Source organism: Channa argus, chromosome 12, assembly GCF_033026475.1.
Source record: "Channa argus isolate prfri chromosome 12, Channa argus male v1.0, whole genome shotgun sequence".
Lineage (NCBI taxonomy): Eukaryota > Metazoa > Chordata > Actinopteri > Anabantiformes > Channidae > Channa > Channa argus.
The window spans coordinates 8,037,888-8,056,525 of NC_090208.1; the positions used below are offsets into that span (position 1 = coordinate 8,037,888).

The 18,638-nt window shown below is 39.1% G+C and overlaps 3 protein-coding genes and 1 long non-coding RNA gene across 8 annotated transcripts; 2 read left to right on the forward strand and 2 right to left on the reverse strand.

Annotated features, from left to right (window-relative positions):
• Positions 1-480: 480 nt before the first annotated feature.
• Positions 481-1,751, forward strand: LOC137138107 (low affinity immunoglobulin gamma Fc region receptor II-like; the record flags this gene model as incomplete). Its single annotated transcript, XM_067525039.1, has 3 exons — positions 481-751; positions 861-1,109; positions 1,213-1,751. Coding segments are annotated over 3 exons (666 nt in total), but the record flags the coding sequence as incomplete, so codon positions are not given.
• Positions 1,752-3,249: 1,498 nt separating this feature from the next.
• LOC137138004 (selection and upkeep of intraepithelial T-cells protein 1-like) lies at positions 3,250-9,692 on the reverse strand. The gene is made up of 6 exons (XM_067524902.1): positions 9,552-9,692; positions 7,650-7,742; positions 5,204-5,572; positions 4,703-4,789; positions 4,478-4,584; positions 3,250-4,375 (listed from the first exon to the last, which is right to left on the reverse strand). The coding sequence occupies exons 2-6, from the start codon at positions 7,711-7,713 to the stop codon at positions 4,316-4,318; spliced, it is 687 nt and encodes a 228-aa protein (XP_067381003.1). The 5' UTR covers positions 7,714-7,742; positions 9,552-9,692; the 3' UTR covers positions 3,250-4,315.
• Positions 9,693-9,741: 49 nt separating this feature from the next.
• On the forward strand, positions 9,742-13,601 carry LOC137138005 (uncharacterized). Its single transcript, XR_010915881.1, has 4 exons — positions 9,742-9,876; positions 10,344-10,531; positions 12,543-12,633; positions 13,030-13,601. It is a non-coding gene; the product is annotated as an uncharacterized lncRNA (long non-coding RNA).
• LOC137138003 (putative leucine-rich repeat-containing protein DDB_G0290503) lies at positions 12,152-17,933 on the reverse strand. Of its 5 annotated transcripts, none has more exons than XM_067524899.1 (14): positions 17,856-17,933; positions 17,303-17,372; positions 16,964-17,098; positions 16,713-16,780; positions 15,899-16,003; positions 15,289-15,405; positions 15,021-15,140; positions 14,824-14,940; positions 14,472-14,561; positions 13,611-13,727; positions 13,009-13,113; positions 12,689-12,784; positions 12,522-12,605; positions 12,152-12,285 (listed from the first exon to the last, which is right to left on the reverse strand). In XM_067524899.1, exons 2-14 carry the CDS (start codon positions 17,364-17,366, stop codon positions 12,250-12,252), a joined length of 1,254 nt encoding a protein of 417 aa, XP_067381000.1. In that variant the 5' UTR covers positions 17,367-17,372; positions 17,856-17,933; the 3' UTR covers positions 12,152-12,249. The 5 variants fall into 5 exon arrangements, with proteins under 5 accessions (XP_067381000.1, XP_067380998.1, XP_067380997.1 ...); XM_067524897.1 differs by having other exon boundaries at positions 16,713-16,777; positions 16,964-17,116; positions 17,856-17,919; XM_067524896.1 differs by having other exon boundaries at positions 16,964-17,116; positions 17,856-17,919.
• Between the last annotated feature and the right edge of the window lie 705 nt (positions 17,934-18,638).

Here is an 18,638-nt window from a genome sequence, read left to right on the forward strand (position 1 = left end):
AACATGTTGTAGGCGGCTGCTCTTGTGTGTAAAGTCTGTTTCCGTGCTGCTAGGATCAGTGCCTCTGTGCTGTCTTTCAATCCAGCTTTGTCCAGCCACTGGTGGGATTTTTCGATATTAGCCAGTTCTTTTTTTTTTTTTTTTTTTTTGCTGCTTTCCATGCGGCATCTTCACGGTTACCATTTGCCTGTGGAAGACCGAGGTACTTGTAGCTATCCTCAATATCTGCTATGTTGCCTTCCAGTAGTACAAGACCCTCAGTTCTGAATACCTTTTCTGTCCTCCCTACACCCTGCCATTCATCAGGTACCCTGCTGGCACCATAAGCTGATCAAAAGAGCAGACAGAGGCCACTGACATCAAGCTAGACATCCACCTTGCTTTGAAAGGTCACTCACCTGTATATTAAAAATTCTACAGATTTCTATGTTCACAGTCTGCCCATGTTCACATCTGGGTGTCAACTTGTCATCTTATTACCTTGCAGCCTTTCTCAGAGTTCTTCCCAACAGATCCCAGTTCTTCCAGTATGACTCCATCACTCTGAGCTGTGAGCAGCAGAGAAACTCTTCTGAGTGGAGCATTAAGAGGAACACATCCAGAAACACAAATGAAGAGTGTCCAACATCTTGGGGTAGAAGAAATGAATCCAACTGTTACCTCAGTGACCTTTACCTATCAGACAGTGCAGTCTACTGGTGTGAGTCTGGAGCAGGAGGCTGCAGCAACACAATAGGCATCACTGTGACCGGTGAGTTTAGACATAACCTCAATAGAGGCCTTTTAGAAAAATAAAACCTGGTGGATCTTAGCAGAAGTTCAAAAGTATTTTCTCATCTTTGCACATCACTGTCCTTCAGCTGGTTCTGTGATCCTGGAGTACCCTGTTCTTCCTGTAATGGAGGGAGAAGCTGTGATTCTGCGCTGCATAAATGGGATTACGTCCTCCTTCAATCTCACCACTAATTTCTATAAAGACGGGCTTCTCATAGGAAGCAGCTCCACTGGAGACTTCACCATCCCCAGTGTTTCAAAATCTGATGAAGGACCTTACATGTGTAATGTCTCAGGAGCTGGACAGTCACCAGACAGCTGGCTGAGTGTCACAGGTGAGATCAGCCTTTCCAAGTTCACTGTACATAGGACAACACCCATGTAGACACTCTATTGTCTTTTTGTGCATTTAGGCCAACCTGTGGTATTTCTCTGTAGGAGCAGGACGTCCTGAGTCATATATGACTGCCCTCACACTGATTCTACTTCCTGTGGTGGTCAAAGGCTTCTCACTGCTTTTTGTGAACTTGTTGATGCTGCTCTGCTTCTGGAGGAACCACAAAGGTCGGCCTGACTTAATGTAAAAGCAATGACACATTAGTAGTTCTGTCAAGAAAATAAACATATATGTACTTTTCAATTCAGCATTAAAAAAACAGTCCCACAGAATCACTGACCAGGAGACCAGGTATACTTGACAGTCTTACTTTGAGTTAAATGCTAATGCCAGCAAGAGTAAAGAGTATTCTGCCCAGCAACAGGAGGATATAAATTCATGTTTTACATGTTAAGTCCTTAGAACTGCACATTTGCCAAGACAGTTTTGTACTTGCACTTGTAGTGTAGTGGTTTTATGTCTGCGTTATTGAATCTTTTGTTGTTAAACTGTAGTATTGGAGTACTGTACTGCATATGGACATAAGTACAGTGATTTCTAACATAAACCTTAATATTTCCTACAGTTGCATGCCCTTATTTTAAATTAGCAAAAATGCATTTAATGTGTTTACATGTGTAAATGTGTCGGTTTGTATTTATCTATAAAGTAAATAAATCTAATATATAATAAATCCCATTCAATCATTTAATTCAAACAACAAATCTGACAGTGTAATCATTAAAAAGGGCCACATGGATGAATTTATATTAATGTTACTGGTGCAGCAATTGGTTTTATTTCCTGCTGTGACTTGTGTCTTCATGTCTTTTAGACTGTGCCAGGCCAGAAAAGTCACCACAAGTTTCCACTGTGGTGAAATCGACCCTTTAGTTGTGTTTTGCACACACGTTTCTTTACATAAGCTTACATTCATTTCCTGGAAGCTTACTCTAACCTTAAGCCAAGCAATAGTACACACACACATAAACTGACAATGTACTAATGCTTTATACACTGACTGTGAACTACTTGGGTGAATTATAAGTTGGTTGCTGTTAGTGAGAGCAGCAACAATGTCAGAGCAGAAAGTACTTATAAGCCATTTAGCCGAACAGGGCTGCACATCTGCAGCAGTAACCAGTTAAAGAGGTTGTGAGTGTGTTTTTTAAACTGGGCAGCAATGAGCAGTGATAATGTTAAAAGCAGCTGCGATTGTGAGCTGGTTAATTCACCTTTATCACAGTTCTAGTATGTACACTTGTAATCAATGTTTCAGAAGAACAATGTGACAGGCAACACACAGGAAGTGGTGAGAGAAGTTAAAATTACAAAGGGGTACGGTTATAAATAAGCTTTGGTTTTGAGGACATTAAGTATCATATAGTGGGACAGTGACCGTAAACTGTACAAAGCTGCAATGATATGCAAGAGGAATGTACAATGAAAGGTCAATGCTGCTGACTGGTGGATCAGTAGAGGTGTGCTGCCTTACATTTTTCTTACTCTGGCAGTTTGCTGGTTGGTGAAAAAGCACCAAGCCATTGTACATGTATTTGTTATCAGTTTTTTCAAAGCAATCGCATGCAGGTAAGTAGTTCTAACCGGTGTGGCAGGCATTGGTGAACACACCTCACAAGATGGCACCTGCATTCCCCCAAAAAATTAACACAGCTGTTACTTTACATTCTCTGTACTGAGGAATAATCGACTCTTAATTATTCTACATGCACAATTTGGACAACAATTCAGAGCTCTTTGGATTGGGAGACAAAATTTTGAGCATTTAAAGAAGATAAATGCAAGCTGTGGTTAAAAAAAAAAAAAGTGGAAGAATGGTAAAATAAATGGGGATTTAAATTATCAATAGCAAAATCCCAGGTTATATAAGTTTTGCCAGACTTAATAAATTTTTATCACTGGGAAAGAAGTAGAAGACTGGATGTCAAATCAGAATCAGAATACCGTTATTTGCTAGGCACTTAACAGTACTAGGAATTTCGCTTGTCTTTTTTTGTTATGCCCCTGGTCTAGGGAAACCTAGACATAACATGATTTGCCCCACCGCTGCTTCAATTCCCAATCAAAACCAGACTTAGTGTTGTAAACGGTAGCTATTTTATTTACTTTGGACGTGAGCAATGCCCAAAACAACAAACAAAAACTCTAACACCATCCCTGTCTTAGCTAAACAACCAAATAAATGCGTGGCTGTCTAACCTGAACTCCTAACCCAAAACCCAGATTCTTTACAGAAATATCCAAATCCACAAAACAAAGTCCAGTTGAGAGTCGCATACAGAATACTGGGTTGGTTGAGAGTGGCAGAGGTGGACCAGCTGGGGCTGCTGACATCTTGGTATATATGGAGGAAGACAATCAGGTGGCGACAATGAGTTCGAATGGCCCAATCCGTGCCGTGCTCAACCCCCCCTCAGACACACCCACACAAAAACACAGAGGAGAAAAAGACATCATAACAATAACACACATAATGACTCAGGTCATAACATTGTCTATAAAGTTAGAATGCAAAGGTGGGACAAACAACAAATATAAAGTTTGTACACAAACACAGATTCAAATAAAATAAAAATAAAATAAAAAGCCATGTACAGAAAGTGAGTGTGCAATGGGAGGCAGTACAACTTTGTCCGTCTGTCCGTGTGTGGGGGGGGTTATCTGGGGGGATTTGAGCGCTGTGCAGCAGACAGACTGCTGTGGGGAAGAAACTGTTCTTGTGACATGAGGTTCTGGTCTTAATGGACTAGAGCCTCTTGCCAGAGGGGAGGGACTGAAACACTTTGTCTTCAGAATGAGAGGCGTCGGCTCTTGGGTGATTGTGGTGCCCAGGAAGTGGAAGGACTTGACAGAGGTCACTGGAGTGTTGCAGAGGGTGACAGGGGGGAGGGTGGCTGGGTCTTTCCTGAAATCCACTATCATCTCCACTGTCTTGAGAGCGTTGAGCTCCAGCTTATTGATGCTGTAGTGTACGATACCAGACCATACATCTCACTCCTGTTGGCCAACTCGTCTCCACAAAGATCGGGCCGATGAGGGTGGTGTCATCTGCGAACTTTAGGAGTTTGACAGACCGGTGCCAATCAGTGGGAGTGGGGTAGGGTGGAGTTTGGTTTGAAGCATCAAACTGATCAGGAGTAGTCACTAAACCGGTTTGAGTGGTGGAAGAAATGTGGTCTGACCTTTGGGAGTATATGTTGGGAGCTGGAGGAACAATAAATAAATAATTATTCCCAGGAAGTGATGATAAGATGAGCTGATAGTCAACATATCATATTGCACATAGTCTTAAAGGCTGTTACTCACGTAATTTTGATATAGTACAAGTAAATATCCAAACGGTCCAAAACATAGGAAGGTTATAATCCAGATAACCATGGGAAGCACCAGTCCATCCAGAGTGAACTGATAACCTGACGTGACAAAAAAGAAGCAGTGACGAATTTACCTGCTGTCACTGAGTAAAAACACCAGACAGAAACATTCCAAATTTTAAAGATGCTTTCTTGATTTAAATGAAAATGTTCTTACCTTTAGTTTCAGCTTTTTTGGAATTTGAAGTTGTAATAATGATTAGTGGTGGTGCCTCTGTTGTCCTGGTTTTCACAGGTTTTGGTTCTTAAAATCATAAAAGGGATTTTATAAAAGTACTAATAAACTATTAGCACTGTACTTTAACTTAAGTTAGTATGATGCAACAATTCAAATGTCAACCTGCCTCAGTTAATTTCAAACTCAGAACTATTGTATATTATGTGACAAAAGTGATTTGGCCCACAGACATAATAATCCTGCATCTTTACAGCAATAAGAAAACAAACGCTAGAACCAGAACCCATCCATAAGCAAGAAAACAAAGTGTGCAGCTTTACTAAAGCTCATACACTTGATTTATTATTAAAAACTAAGTGTGTTTGTTAGCTAATAATATCCAATATTGTTTGTTAGAATTTTAAATTAAGTAAAAATAATAAAAAGTTTATTTCCAAGCGCCTTTTATTACTCTAACAAATAACAACAAAAACGACTTACCTACAATAAGTTTGATAACTGTAGTGACCCCTAACTGTGGGAGGGCACATCTGTACCTTCCTTGGTCAGAGAGCTTCACGTTCATGATCTTGAGCGATACATTGCCATGTTTCAGTTCATCTTTGAAAAGCGCCGTCCTTCCAGCGAATGATGACATCTTCATGTCCTCCACATTGCGGTTGTCAGGGTAGCAATGAACATACTTGTACTGGCTCAGTGAATCTCTGGGGTCGGGTGGGAGGTCGGGCCTCCACCAGTCCACCATCATGTCCTCGACATTGACCAAAGGATCTACACTACATGGTAGGATGACATCATCATTCAGAGTGGCCACAATTGGCTGAGATGAACCAATCACCTTAAACTGACCTGAGAAATAAAGGGAAAATATACAGCAGATGAGACAGCAGATGATTTATGATTGTGGAAGACTAAAACTGTATACACAATACTACATATTGTAAAATATAAGTATACAAGTGCTGCAAATAAGCAAATTTTAAAACAAAAAGGTTGTGAGTACAAAAAGTACTCACATCAAAATGAACAGTGTAAAACATTTCTCCTGAGGAACAAACATGGAGAACAGACATGTGCTGTTACAAACTATGGTGTTTTATGTTTGCAGCAATCAGTAATGTAGGGCTGCAAGTAACAACTATTTTCCTATTTCCACCAATAATTATAAATAGAGCCCAGAACACTTAAAAAACACTTTGTGGCTACATACATGGCCTATACTGTGCAGTCAGTATTTAGTCAGCCACCGATTGTGCAAGTTCTCCCGCTTAAAACGATGACTGTAATTTTCATCATAGGTACACTTCAACTGTGAGAGACAGAATGTGGAAAAAAAATCCAAGAAATCACATTGTAGGATTTTTAAAAAATGTATTTATAAATTCCTGCGCAAAATAAATATTTGGTAAAACAAAAGTTCGACTCAATAGCTTGACCTTTGTTGACAATGAGAGAGGTCAAACATTTCCTGTAGGTCTTCACCAGGCTTGCACACACTGTAGCTGGTATTTTGGCCCATTCTTCCATGCAGATCTCCTCTAGAGCAGTGATGTTTTGGGGCTGTCACTGGGGAACACGGGCTTTCAACTCCCTCCACAGATTTTCTATAGGGTTGAGGTCTGGAGACTGGCTAGGCCACTCCAGGACCTTGATATGCTTCTTACGGAGCCACTCCTCCGTTGCCCGCGCGGTGTGTTTGGGATCATTGTCATGCTGGAAGACCCAGCCACATCTCATCTTCATCTTCTTCGCTGATGGAAGGAGGTTTTTGCTCAAAATCTCACAATACATGGCCCCATTCATTCTTTCCTTAACACAGATCAGTCGTCCTGTCCCCTTTGCAGAAAAACAGCCCCAAAGCATGATGTTTCCACCCCCATGCTTCACAGTGGGTATGGTGTTCTTGGGATGCAACTCAGCATTCTTCTTCCTCCAAACACGACGAGTTGAGTTGTTACCAAAAATTTCTATTTTGGTCTCACCTGACCACATGACGTTCTCCCAATCTTCCTCTGGATCATCCACATGGTCACGGGCAAACTTTAGACGGGCCTGAACATGTGCTCGGTTAAGCAGGGGACACGTCTGGCACTTCAGGATTTGATTCCCTGTCGGCGGCGTAGTGTGTTACCGATGGTAACCTTTGTTACTTTGGTCCCAGCTCTCTGCAGGTCATTCACCAGGTCCCCCTGTGTAGTTCTGTGATTTTTGCTCACCGTTCTCATGATCAGTTTGACCCCACGGGATGAGATCTTGCGTGGAGCCCCAGATCGAGGGAGATTATCAATGACCTTGTATGTCTTCCATTTTCTAATGATTGCTCCCACAGTTGATTTACACCAAGCTGGTTGCCTATTGTAGATTCACTCTTCCCAGCCTTGTGCAGCTCTACAATCTTGCTTCTGGTGTCCTTCAACAGCTCTTTGGTCTTGGCCATGGTGGAGTTTGGAGTCTGACTGTTTGAGGCTGTGGTCAGTTGTCTTTTATACAGATAAAAAGTTCAAACAGGTGCCATTAATACAAGTAACGAGTGAAGGACAGAAGAGCTTCTTAAAGAAGAAGTTACAGGTTTGTGAGAACCAGAAATCCTACTTGTTTGTTATTGACCAAATACTTATTTTACGCAGGAATTTATAAATAAATTAGTTAAAAATCCTACAATGTGATTTCCTGGAGAACTTGCACAATCGGTGGCTGACTAAATACTTTTTTGCCCCACTGTGTGTGTGTGTGTGTGTGTGTGTATATATGTATGTATGTGTGTATGCATGTATGTATGTGTGTGTGTATGCATGTATGTATGTATGTCTGTCATGGAATATGGCATAGAGTACAGTGGTGTGCAGTACCTACAGTGTACATTACGGTTAACAGTTCAACAGTCTGTAATGTGCAATAATATCTAATAAAGGTAATGTCTACTCACCCACAGCAGGACAGAAGACAGCTGCAGTTACTATCACTAAGAGGCCAGTAACCCAGTCTGACATCCCTCACTGGCTTCTTCTGAGCCAGACAGCTGAAAAGCATTTAATTACAGCATTATCCACAGTATCAGAAGTAGGTAAATGTGCAAGTATTTGCCCAATATTTACTCATTTACAAATCGAAGTACCACTTGATAAATGGTAAAGTCTCATTCATTGCTGATTTATGTAACAAACTTTCTAGGTAAACATTATGGGAAAGTTTTGGTAATTAAATTGGGCAAAGTTACAAAGCAACTCTGTGTGTAACAAAAGCAGATTTTAACCATTAATAAAAGTTCAAAGTAAAAATATTTACCTCTGAACTGTAGTGGAATAAAGTAAGCCAAAAATTAAAATAGTCCAGTAAAGTACAAGTACCAAAAAATAGATGTATTAAACAACAGTACTTGGGCAACTGACATAGTTACTTATTCTCTCAGTGAACACTTGTCACCTTTAAATACAGATTAAATAATTAATGGGAAATTGATTGCAAGATGGTGCAAATGTTAAATGTAAACTAATGGATGAAAAAAAGAGAAAGAAAAAAAAATAAGACATCAAACAGAGGGAATCTTTTGTAACTTAAACCCACCCTGTTAGGCTAAGTGATTCAGAACTCAGAATGTCTCAGAACGTCTCAGTGTGGTCACTGAGGTCATTTTCATTTCTTTTTTTTGAGAACGAATGAACTGTGATACTGAAATCACTTCACTAACACAATCACAATTAACTCCATCATTGTGGTCAATGCTGGGGAGGTTATCACAGAGAAGCTGCACTATAAACTCCACAACCATATTTTCTGATCTACTAATTAGGTCAGTAAAGTCCAAGATAAGCACTTTATAAGTAGTAAAATATTTGTCCCCAGTTATGAGTTCACTTCTGTGGCACCTTTGTGCTTAAATACATTTTCACATTTGCATCCCACAAAATGTGAGTGAACACTGGAGCCTGGCTGTGGTAAAGATCTGGAACAAAACAAAACTCTGGTGTTATACTGAGTGTTGGTTTTAGCATCAGGACCTAATGCAAGTGGTGTCTTTACCGGCACGGTTTCACCGAGAATGTTTTGGATGCCGTTTCCCAGTTTAATAAAATTAAAGAATTAAACATTTTTTTTTATAATTGGTATTAAGTCTATTCAGTACAAAAGGAAATTATCAAACGACTACAAAATACTCAAAAGTGTAAACCATAATAGTTCAGGAAGCCCAGCAGGAAATACACAGTCACGTGATGGCCTGTGGTTTTAGGAGAATGAGCTGTAATCTTCAAAACATCTGTATGATAATCATAAAGCAGCACCCGTGCATAAAAAGAGATATGCAAAAAAAACAATTAATACTTTAAATGAGTTGTAAATCATGTACTTTCCTACTTTTACTTAAGTAGAAATGTGAGTGGTGTACTTCCACTTTAAGCAGATTCCAGTTTTGTCTGTGCATTAGTACTTTCACTTAAGTACAGTTGTGAGTTGTGTGTGTGTGAACCGTTGGTGAGTCAAACTAAAGTAAAAGTGTTTCATTTATTTATGCGTCACAAAAGAAGCCACCGTGAATCTTTCAAGGAACACAAACAGCCACTGATGCCGAGTTCTCACGTCTATTACTGCCCAGATGGTGGAAGCGCTTCGCCGTAGGGCGGATGCCCACAAACTTCCATCTTGCTGCCATGTGAAGTTTTTTTTAGATATTGCTGTGTAAGCGTTGATCCCGTAGACTTTCCGTTAACATGTTCGAGTCGGCACCATGTTTCTAGCTGTCAACGTTTAGCACTGGTAGCGTCCGGAAAATTAAATATTGGAAACAACAAGATTGTGTAGAGTTCATAAGCCGCGTATTGCCGTGTCTTACTTGTTATGATGTTTGCAGGGGCACAACGTTATTGAATCCTCGCGCGCTGCACACCATTGTCTTAACACCGTCGTTCTCCACTGTTCGGTCGTTGCTAAAAATGTGTATTTTTCTTGATTTTGGCTGCATGTGAAAAGTCAACACCCGAGCATTATTGTCGGAGTATAGTCCGCAAAAGAGCCAATCAAGTCCTAACAGAAGCTCGCCCGTTGATTGGAGGTTTCTTCTCGGTGGGAGGGTCGTAGAGCTCAGGACAGCCAAGCTTCCAGAAGTTGCCGTTCTAAATCAAAAATTGATCACGAATTCCGGCCGCTGGAGGTTGAAGGTAAAGTTTGTCAAACAGTGAATGAATTAAAGAGAAAGTTTTAACTTATTTATTACATTGAGTAAAGTGATTGAAAACCTCGGTAGTTTATCTGTCATATCATTGGTTAACGTGTAGTTCACTAGTTACGTTACTGTTACATATTTTCTGTATGAGTGGAGATGAAATTGTGGTTAAAGTATTTGTTGGCTTTCATTTTTTAAAGCAGAACTAGCTTCTAAATGCACTAGCTTACCTCTAACATTACAATGCTAAAGGCCGTGGGGTGAATTGTGGGACATCTTGGCAACATCACAGTGAAATTTACCTCTCTGACATAAATTATACTTTTACAAGGTTATACTACTGGAGATTGTATTAAGAGATGGTTTTTGATGGTCACAGAGCTTCAGTATGTTAAATATCCTGTGTTACAAATGACAACAATTATTTGTTTGTCTGTGCTAACAATTTCTTTCTTTCTGCAGCTATGACTAAAACAGGGAAGTCCAACTCCTACTGGATGGACATCTGAGAACAATTTACTACTGGCAAAAAACCTGGTGGCAGGAAATGGAAAGAGGCCCTGGAGCGTATTGATGCTTGCCCATTGCAGAGCCAGAAGATGGTGGAGCTTTTTGACAGACAGATCATTTGTTCTTGTGGGTTTCATAAGGTAGGTAAATGAGTTATCAAGGTGTTATTATCATGCATGTCACCATATCATATAGCAGAATGTTTTATGCACCATATCCTATACCCATTTTTATGTATGCACATTTCTGCATAAAACTCATAAAACTCAAATTACAAATAGTTTGACCCTTATGGACTTACTACCTCTTTCCCTGCCCTCAGTCAGCAGAACAAGTAAGGATGGAGGCAGGAACAAATTCAAAGAGAGGCTGCTGCTCAAGTGAGGCAGAGGCATCCCAGTCAGGCACAGCTGTCAGGGAGGCTGGGACATCACAAGTAGCACAGGGAGTGGAATGTTCAATGTGTAGTAAGGTTGTGGATGGAGAAAGATTCTCAGAGACCTTTCTGACAACCACGCTGAGGAGATGTGATACCTGTGGGGCCAAGGTTAAGGGCACTATAGGGCTGCTGCAGCACATTGAGAATCAACATTATGGGGCCTTATTGGCTTCACCGTCTCCTACTGTCACTCAATATATAGTCAGGTTTTAAATTGTTTATAGTCTTTAGTTGTTGTGTTTCCACCCTCTCTAAAAAAAGTGGAAAAAAAAACACAACTCTTGTGGTGTAATAGCAACACATCCATCCTTTGAGTGGAAGACTCCAGGTGCAAATCCTGGCAAGAGTGTGTTATGTGCACAATCAATATTTCGTTTACTAGGTTTCATATACCAGTTTTCATTAAGATATTTGTAACATATTTTGTATCATGGATTTTATATTTAATTTTTCAACCTTTTCTTTCTCTTTCTCTGTCCCCCCACCCCCCTTCCTTTCTTCTTTTTTCTTCCCCCCCTTAGCAGTCCCTTTTGCCCCATTTCTATTTCAGCCCCTTATTCTCAATGAAATGTGACTATTCCACTGAGAACAGGCAGCACAACGTTGAGTTTAGCACACAGGAACAGTTAGATAAGCTAATTATGATTAGTTTATCTAGTTTTGTTGATTTGTATTTAAAATAAGGCTGTTTTGCAGTTCTAAACATCCATAAAGCCATTCGGTTACCTGGTGCAATTTTGAAAATCCAAATGGCCACTTTGGTTTTCCTCTAAAAAATGATCCAGAAAGCTAATTTTGCACATAATTTAGAACATTTCTGCTCCATTTTGTTGTTTGGTTCACCTCAATTTGACTATTTGCAGTCAAAAAAAAACACAGGCGAGGATAAACATTTTTACCAACTTTGTGCCTAAGCCGTAAGTTTGCTTCAGTATCTCTTTAACAAGATTCTTATCAGCCCTTACTATTTAGGAATTACTACCATTTTGTTTTGGATATGCTTTTTTTTTCGGCCTTGTGCTTTATTGTGCACAAAAAGACGGGGGAAATGTAAGGGGTTGGATTCTCAGGTTTTTTTTAATAGTAAACTTCAAATAACTTTCAAGTAACATAGCAAAACTTTATTCTCAGTGTTCACTGAAATGTAGCAAACACAGAAATATATAACACAAAGAACAGTAATATTATTTTAAAAATCATGCACGTGTACACCACAATGATTATAAAAAGGTTCATATGCTAAATGTCTCCTGTAATTTCTCACTAAGCACAAATCTGAGATGACCAAAAATCACGTAACATAAATCTCCATATCAAGCTGTTTTTGACAGAGTTTGGCAGCTTGGCCGTTTGTGTTTGATCTTGTTCTGTTGGTACCAAATGTTCTGCTCCATTGATATCTGATCCTTTGAGAGATGTCTAAAGTTCGGACACATCTGATGGTGTTGTCTTCAGCTGAAAAACCCAAAGGGACAAACAAAAGTTTAGCCTTTTGGACACAAATTAGGACAATAATTCTTTTATTTCGCTGTAGTTGCTGGCTGTCTCAAATTAATTTTAACTTTGTTGATGTTTCACATTTGCTCTAATTTTGGTTTAAAGTGTCTTGGTCCATGTGGCAAACCTGTAAAAAAACCAAAAAACAGCTGAGAACAGAAAGCAAAAGAGGATGTTTCTATAAAAAGATGAACCTCCTTCTTCTTGTTTTCCAGCTCCTTCTTTAGATTCTCCACCTCCTCCCACCTCTGCTGCTCCTGCTGGAGTTTCTTCTCCAACTAGAAGGGAGGAGAAGAGTTTAATCCAGTGAGTGTTTAACTGTTAAACTGTTAGTATTTGGAGAAAGTGACAAAAAACTGACCTTGTTCTTGTGCTGATCTCTCAGTTCAGTCAGTTGCTTCTCAACCTCCTCATTTTTCTCTATGAGAGACTCAAACAGAAGCTTCGAGTCATGAAGCTATAAAACCAACAGAGATTGGAAAAAAGAAAACATAAGATCCTGAGGAAACCACGTTGTCTTTGTTTATGTATGTATATGTTTTTAGAATGTAACATGAGGCTGCATATGTGCACAATTCCAACAAAGAGGGAAATGTGAGAAGCAACAAGCATCTGTGAGTCACAACTGACAGCAGGGAACTGGAAACGAAGGAGCTGGAAACACAAGGGGAATTTACAAACCTCCTTGTTCTTGTTCTCCAGCTCCGTCTTCACCATCTTCAGCTCTTTCTCAGCTTCCTGCCTCTTCTGGTACTCCTCCTTCAATTCAACTACTTTGTGGTCAAACTGGGACGAGAAATGGAGCCCGAGAGAGAAGAGGGTTACTAATGCTATCATTCACAACAGAGCCGACAAGTTAGAAAAGAAAGTCATCTGAAAGTAATATTTTGATCCTGTCTCCAGTGATTGTTTGGTATGTGTGTCACAAGTATGTGATGCCATTTTGGAGTTCTCATAAATAAAAATGTAATCAAGAATGTACTGTTTGTTGTGTTTCTTTTATTCCTTTAATAAATTGCTACCAATTTATTCGTTTTTTTTTATTTATTCCTTTTTTCATTTGATGTTTTTTTTTTAGAAAAAAAGCTGGTCAGAAGCTGGTGAGAAACAACATTTCATTTCAGCCCGTGTATTTTTTAAATGCTAGTGAATTAACAGACTTTTAGTTTTTATAGTGAAATCTGGAAATGTGGCTTGAGAAAGAGTTGGGAGAATCTGCAGAGCTTAAAAACGAGAATAAAAACAATGCTCCTCCGCGAGATCCACATTGTGTGTTTGTGTACCTTCTTCTGCAGTTTCCTAATTGTTGCCATATTTTCCTCCATTTTAATTTGGGTTGCCTTCAACTCTTCCAAGCTCTGGCTGATGTTCTGGACAGCTGGGTGCACGTTCTTTGCCAGCTAACAGACAGAGAGTTTTTTAACAGAGAGAGAGACAAGTCTGATGTTTCTAGCATTTGTTGCCTTTGACACATCCACCCATTCATCATTTATCTTTGAACCAATTATTCTGTTCAGGCATAATTGATCTCAGGGCCAACGCAGAGAGACACACACAGACAGACAACCATTCGCACTCCCATTTACACCTACAGGCAATTTAGAGTCACCAGTTAACATAACATCCAGCCAAGCACAGAGAGAACATGAAAACTCCACACAGAAAAGTCACAGGTGGATTTGATCAAGTGACCAGTGAGCCAGCAGTTCTAACCACTGTACCACTGTGCTGCCTACATATCCAGACATATTATCTTGATCTATTTTTTGTTTTCCACATATATGAAGAGCAGGAAGATTTGTGACGTCTTTTAAATTCAGAGCAGTCAGACAACTTGGTCAAAGCTAAAAACCATTGTTAATCAATACATAAATGTTGTTTGTATGTGTTCTTGAGTTGAAGTGAATGGTTTAAACATTTAGCCACTAGAGGGCAGCATTAGCAGGCTGTATAACTTGGCATGTCAGCACAAAGTTTCTACCTGCAGCATTTAGTGCTGGACAGGTGGTACAGTGGACGTGTCAGACTACACCAACCAAATTCAGTGTTTATGTGCCAGAGAACAAAAACAATGATCCGACTACTTTTAACATGCTGTATCAAAACACGATAAAATGCTTTATAAATGTGAGCGGAGTCTTTACCTGCTGCTGACTCTTGTCTCTACGCTCAGTCAAATGCTTCACCGTCTCCTCCTTCTTCGCCCCTAAAGTCTTACGGTTGTACTCGTGCAGCTACATTATGGGACATAAATGACATAAGGAATTTACATAATAACGTATTCTCCCGGGGTTGAAGCGTGTCGGAATGTCCTGTGTCCTTTTGGACCATGCAACTACCCTCAGCAACTTCCTTTGAGGATTTTTGGCTTTTATTTTGGCCCTGTGTGTCTCACACATAACAATATGACATGGGACCATTTTGTAAGTGGCTAAAACACAAAAATAACAAGAAATTGGATCTGTTTTCTACAAACATAGAAAAACTAAAAACAACCTCCTTGTTCTTGGTCTCTAGCTCTTTCTTAAGGCTCTGCAGGTTCTTCTCAGCTTCATCTCTCCTCTGTTTCTCCTCCTGGAGCTGCTGCAGGAGTTCAGCTACTTTGTCTTCAAACTGTACGGAAAATGAGGAGATTAGAAAACCTGCTGATTTCCAGTTTAATACAGACTATGATAGGTAAATATGAAATAAACCTTTATATTCTTGTTCTCTAGCCTGGTCTCCAGGTTCTGGAGGGTCTTGTTCTCAGTCTTCTCCCTCCTCTGCTGCTCATCCTTAAGCTGCTGCAGGACTTCAGCTACTCTGTTGTTAAACTATAAAGAGAGAGAAAGTGTATAAATCAGAGACGTCTCTCCAACATTCAAATTTTAAACACGGCAGGTTTCGTGTTTGTGCTGACTCAGCTGATTGTAGACATTCTCTGAGGTCAATACAATCAAAATGACCTTCATGTAACTGTACCTCTTTCTGCAGGTTGATGTTCTCACCATTCTTTTTCTTCAGCTTATTTTTGGTCTGCTGCAGGTCTTCAGCTAAGGCCAGACTCCAGTTTGTGTTATCTGCCTTCTGGTTGAGTATCTAACAGACAGACCCACAGATGTCACGGTTTTAGACTATAGTGGGAAAAAGGCTATTAACAAACCCTCTGTACACAAATTTAGTGTGTCAGGAAGTTGCATTTTAACTATCAATATTGTGGATCATAATATCCAGTGAAGTATAAAGCATATCAAAAAATGATAACAGCAGAAACTAAAAGCAAGAGGCAATTTTAGGTTGTTATAACTGGAATTCTAAAATCAAGGATGGGGGAAAAGCAGCACTCTAACCCAATATGTTTTGACACTATAAGATGAAGATGGTGTTTGTTAAATGTAGAATTTGTTGGGTAGCAGTAAGACGCTGATATCAGCAGTAAGTAGTTGTAGTTAACACGCTCTGAGTGGGCACAATAAGAGGCTTAATGATATCTGCAGACAAGTGATTCAACAGCTTGTAGGAAAGAAGAATCATAGGGAAAGATGATTTGATATCTCAATTAATAATCATAGATGAGGATGAAGTGATGAACCTGTTTATTCTTGGTCTCCAGCTCCCTCTTCAGCCTCTCCAGGGAAGACTCTGCGTTGCAAGTTTTCCCCTTAAGATGCTGAATTTGATTAATGGTTTCTTCCAACTACAGTGAAAGAGAAAGTTAATCTACATTAGATAAATAGTTTGAGTAAGTATAAAAGTATAAAATAAGGAGAAAAAAAGACTCAGAATAATCAATTCCAGCCTAATTGTTGCAGCATTAACTAACATGTAAGAGAGGTTACCTGCTGGGGGGTTTGTTACGCATTACAGCACATATTTGAAATGTTATTAGTTTCTGTGCTCGCTTTTGAAATGGATCGGATGAATTTTAAAGTCTGCGCCTCGTTCATTCCTTCCTCAAAAATCTGGACTGGAGGAGCATGAGGGGAGGCATGTGCTGAGGTCAGTGAGAGGTAAAAGCAAAGTAAAAGCATGATTACAGTAACATAATTATCTAATCTGAATATGACTCGTATCAACCATGAAAGGAAATGACCACAAATTTAAAGACAGCACCCATCACCTATAACCTTGGACTTTAATTATACACAGACAAATCTATTAAAATCAGTGAGGTTTTCGGGCGTTTCAGTTCCTGGTTTTAACGCTTCAACACAAATATTGTCAAAGCCTCAAAAAGCTTTATAAGGCTTCATCCAGTGTTTTGTAGACATCACGTTAATAACTTGCTTTGTCTACATTTTTTCTTTACCTGTTCCCTAAAAACATGAAGATAAACTAGATCATTTTAGCATTTTCGAGTAGCATCAGTGACATTTTGCTCTTTAGATCTCTAGAGAGATACTTACACATTTGTTTTTATTTTCCATTTCTTCTTTGTTTAAGGCCAATAGTGGATCAGTCTTGTTGCTTCCTTCTGTCAAAAACACAATTTCCGTGTTTGTAATTGTAGATTTAAAAATTTCACCCTCCTGATTAAAAATGCATTCATGAAATAAACCAATCTGTATAATCTTGTTTTTGCACTCTTAAAGATGTAAACTTTTATACCACTCTTCTACAATAAATTGTGTCAGATAGCGAGAGATTTGCGACTTACTGGTTTGGTTTAGTTTCCACTTGTGCATAGCAAAGATGACTGAGGGTATAGTCATGAAGGCACCCAAACAACCGAAGATGAATGGAAGAGCAGAATAAGACGAATCCTCTGAGAAATCGTCTGAATCGTCACAACCTGTTGAAAACCAAACCACTGAGAGTGAATTTAGAAATCCGTTCCATCTTAAACTTGTTAATTATTCCTCACTTGGGATGAAGGGGGTTTGAAGCATGTCAGCAAAATTTCCAAATATTTATATGTAATACACACAATGTGCCATGAAGTCATGTTGTGACTGCTCCTACATTTTAATTTGGTTCCCATTTATATTGAGTTTACCTGTGGTGACTGTTGTCCTGTGGAGGACAACCAGCAAGAGTCCAATGCATGGATTCACACTCATTTTGCTCTGCAAAAAAAAAGGTTCAAACTGAACTCCAGTATGCTCTGCCACATTATCACTGACCTCTTTCAAATTCCTTTAGGAGAGGACATTTTGAATGATAAAACACTATACAGTACATATATATTCACATTGGATAATAGTATGCTACTATACTGTACTAAAAAATAGTTAATGAGGTAAAATAAAACAAAGTAAATAAAATGTATATGTAAAGAAAAATAAAAAGCATTAGGACACAATGACATGTAAGTGTAAAATATTGTATGTATAATGGGTGATATAATATTTAGTATGTTATTTAGAATATTTGGTTAAATATCAAATCAGTAACCTTCCGTTCAGAGATACAATAACACAATAACATGTGATGATGTCACTGCCAAAAGCGGAATGTTTTTTTAAAATATATTTCTCTTCATCTTATTTACGTTTTCTTCTAAGTATGCCAACATAATTTTATTAACATTTAATAATATTAACATTTACCTGAACAACTTTGATGATGTATCAACCTCCAGAGATGGGTGTTGGTCCCCCACATCTCCTTTTGAAACGAGTTTACAAAGGAAAGTCACACCTACTTTAGCAGGAGGTGTGACTTCTTCAGAATTTGCTGTGAAAAAAAGATTTCAGACGCAAGGGGAAAATATCCGACATTCTTGAGTGTTTGTTTAACATTTTCAAGCATGTTCAAGTGCGACCCCATTGTCTGTATTTCAGATTAGATCTGTCCTGTTTCGCTGGAACTACACCTGATCTGCTCCTTTCTAAGTTCTCACTTAATCTGGTGTTAATATTAAACATTTTCTGCACATATAATCAAATAAAAGAAATTAAAAACCTCTTAGTAAAAGAATCTCCATAAAAACCCAAACCTAAGTCCTTTCCATGCTTCAAAGAGCATTTTTTTTTTAACTTTACTTTGAGTATTTCCATTTCTTAGTGTTTTTTTATTGCAGGAGGATATTGATACTTTTTACCACATTTACTGTATCTGAAAGAGGTCTGGGAGCTTGGGGGTCCTCTGCAGTGTCTTAGCTGTTCTTAGGACTGCATTCTTCTGCACAGAGATCTCTGATGTTGATCCTGGAAACTGCTAGAGTCACTCTTCCAGTTTGGGGTAACAGCCTCCAGTGTTCCAACTACCACAGGGACCATTTGTGCCTTCACCTTCCACATTTCTTCTTTCTCTTATTTCAGTCATTGGTATTTCTTGAGCTTCTCATGCTCCTTCTGGCTGACATTTTTCTTCTGTTTGTCCACAACTAC

Coding starts and splice junctions, on each gene's coding strand:
- LOC137138004 (XM_067524902.1), bottom strand. CDS start 7,713: ATGTCAGACTGGGTTACTGGCCTCTTAGTGATAGTAACTGCAGCTGTC. Junction 4,790..5,203: donor AGTTATCAAACTTATTGTAG/GTAAGTCGTTTT, acceptor TATGATTTTAAG/AACCAAAACCTGTGAAAACC. Junction 4,376..4,477: donor TTGTACTATATCAAAATTAC/GTGAGTAACAGC, acceptor TTGTTCCTCCAG/CTCCCAACATATACTCCCAA.
- LOC137138003 (XM_067524896.1), bottom strand. CDS start 17,366: ATGAGTGTGAATCCATGCATTGGACTCTTGCTGGTTGTCCTCCACAGG. Junction 15,406..15,898: donor TGGAGACCAAGAATAAACAG/GTTCATCACTTC, acceptor TCTGTCTGTTAG/ATACTCAACCAGAAGGCAGA. Junction 12,606..12,688: donor GAGATCAGCACAAGAACAAG/GTCAGTTTTTTG, acceptor CCTCCCTTCTAG/TTGGAGAAGAAACTCCAGCA.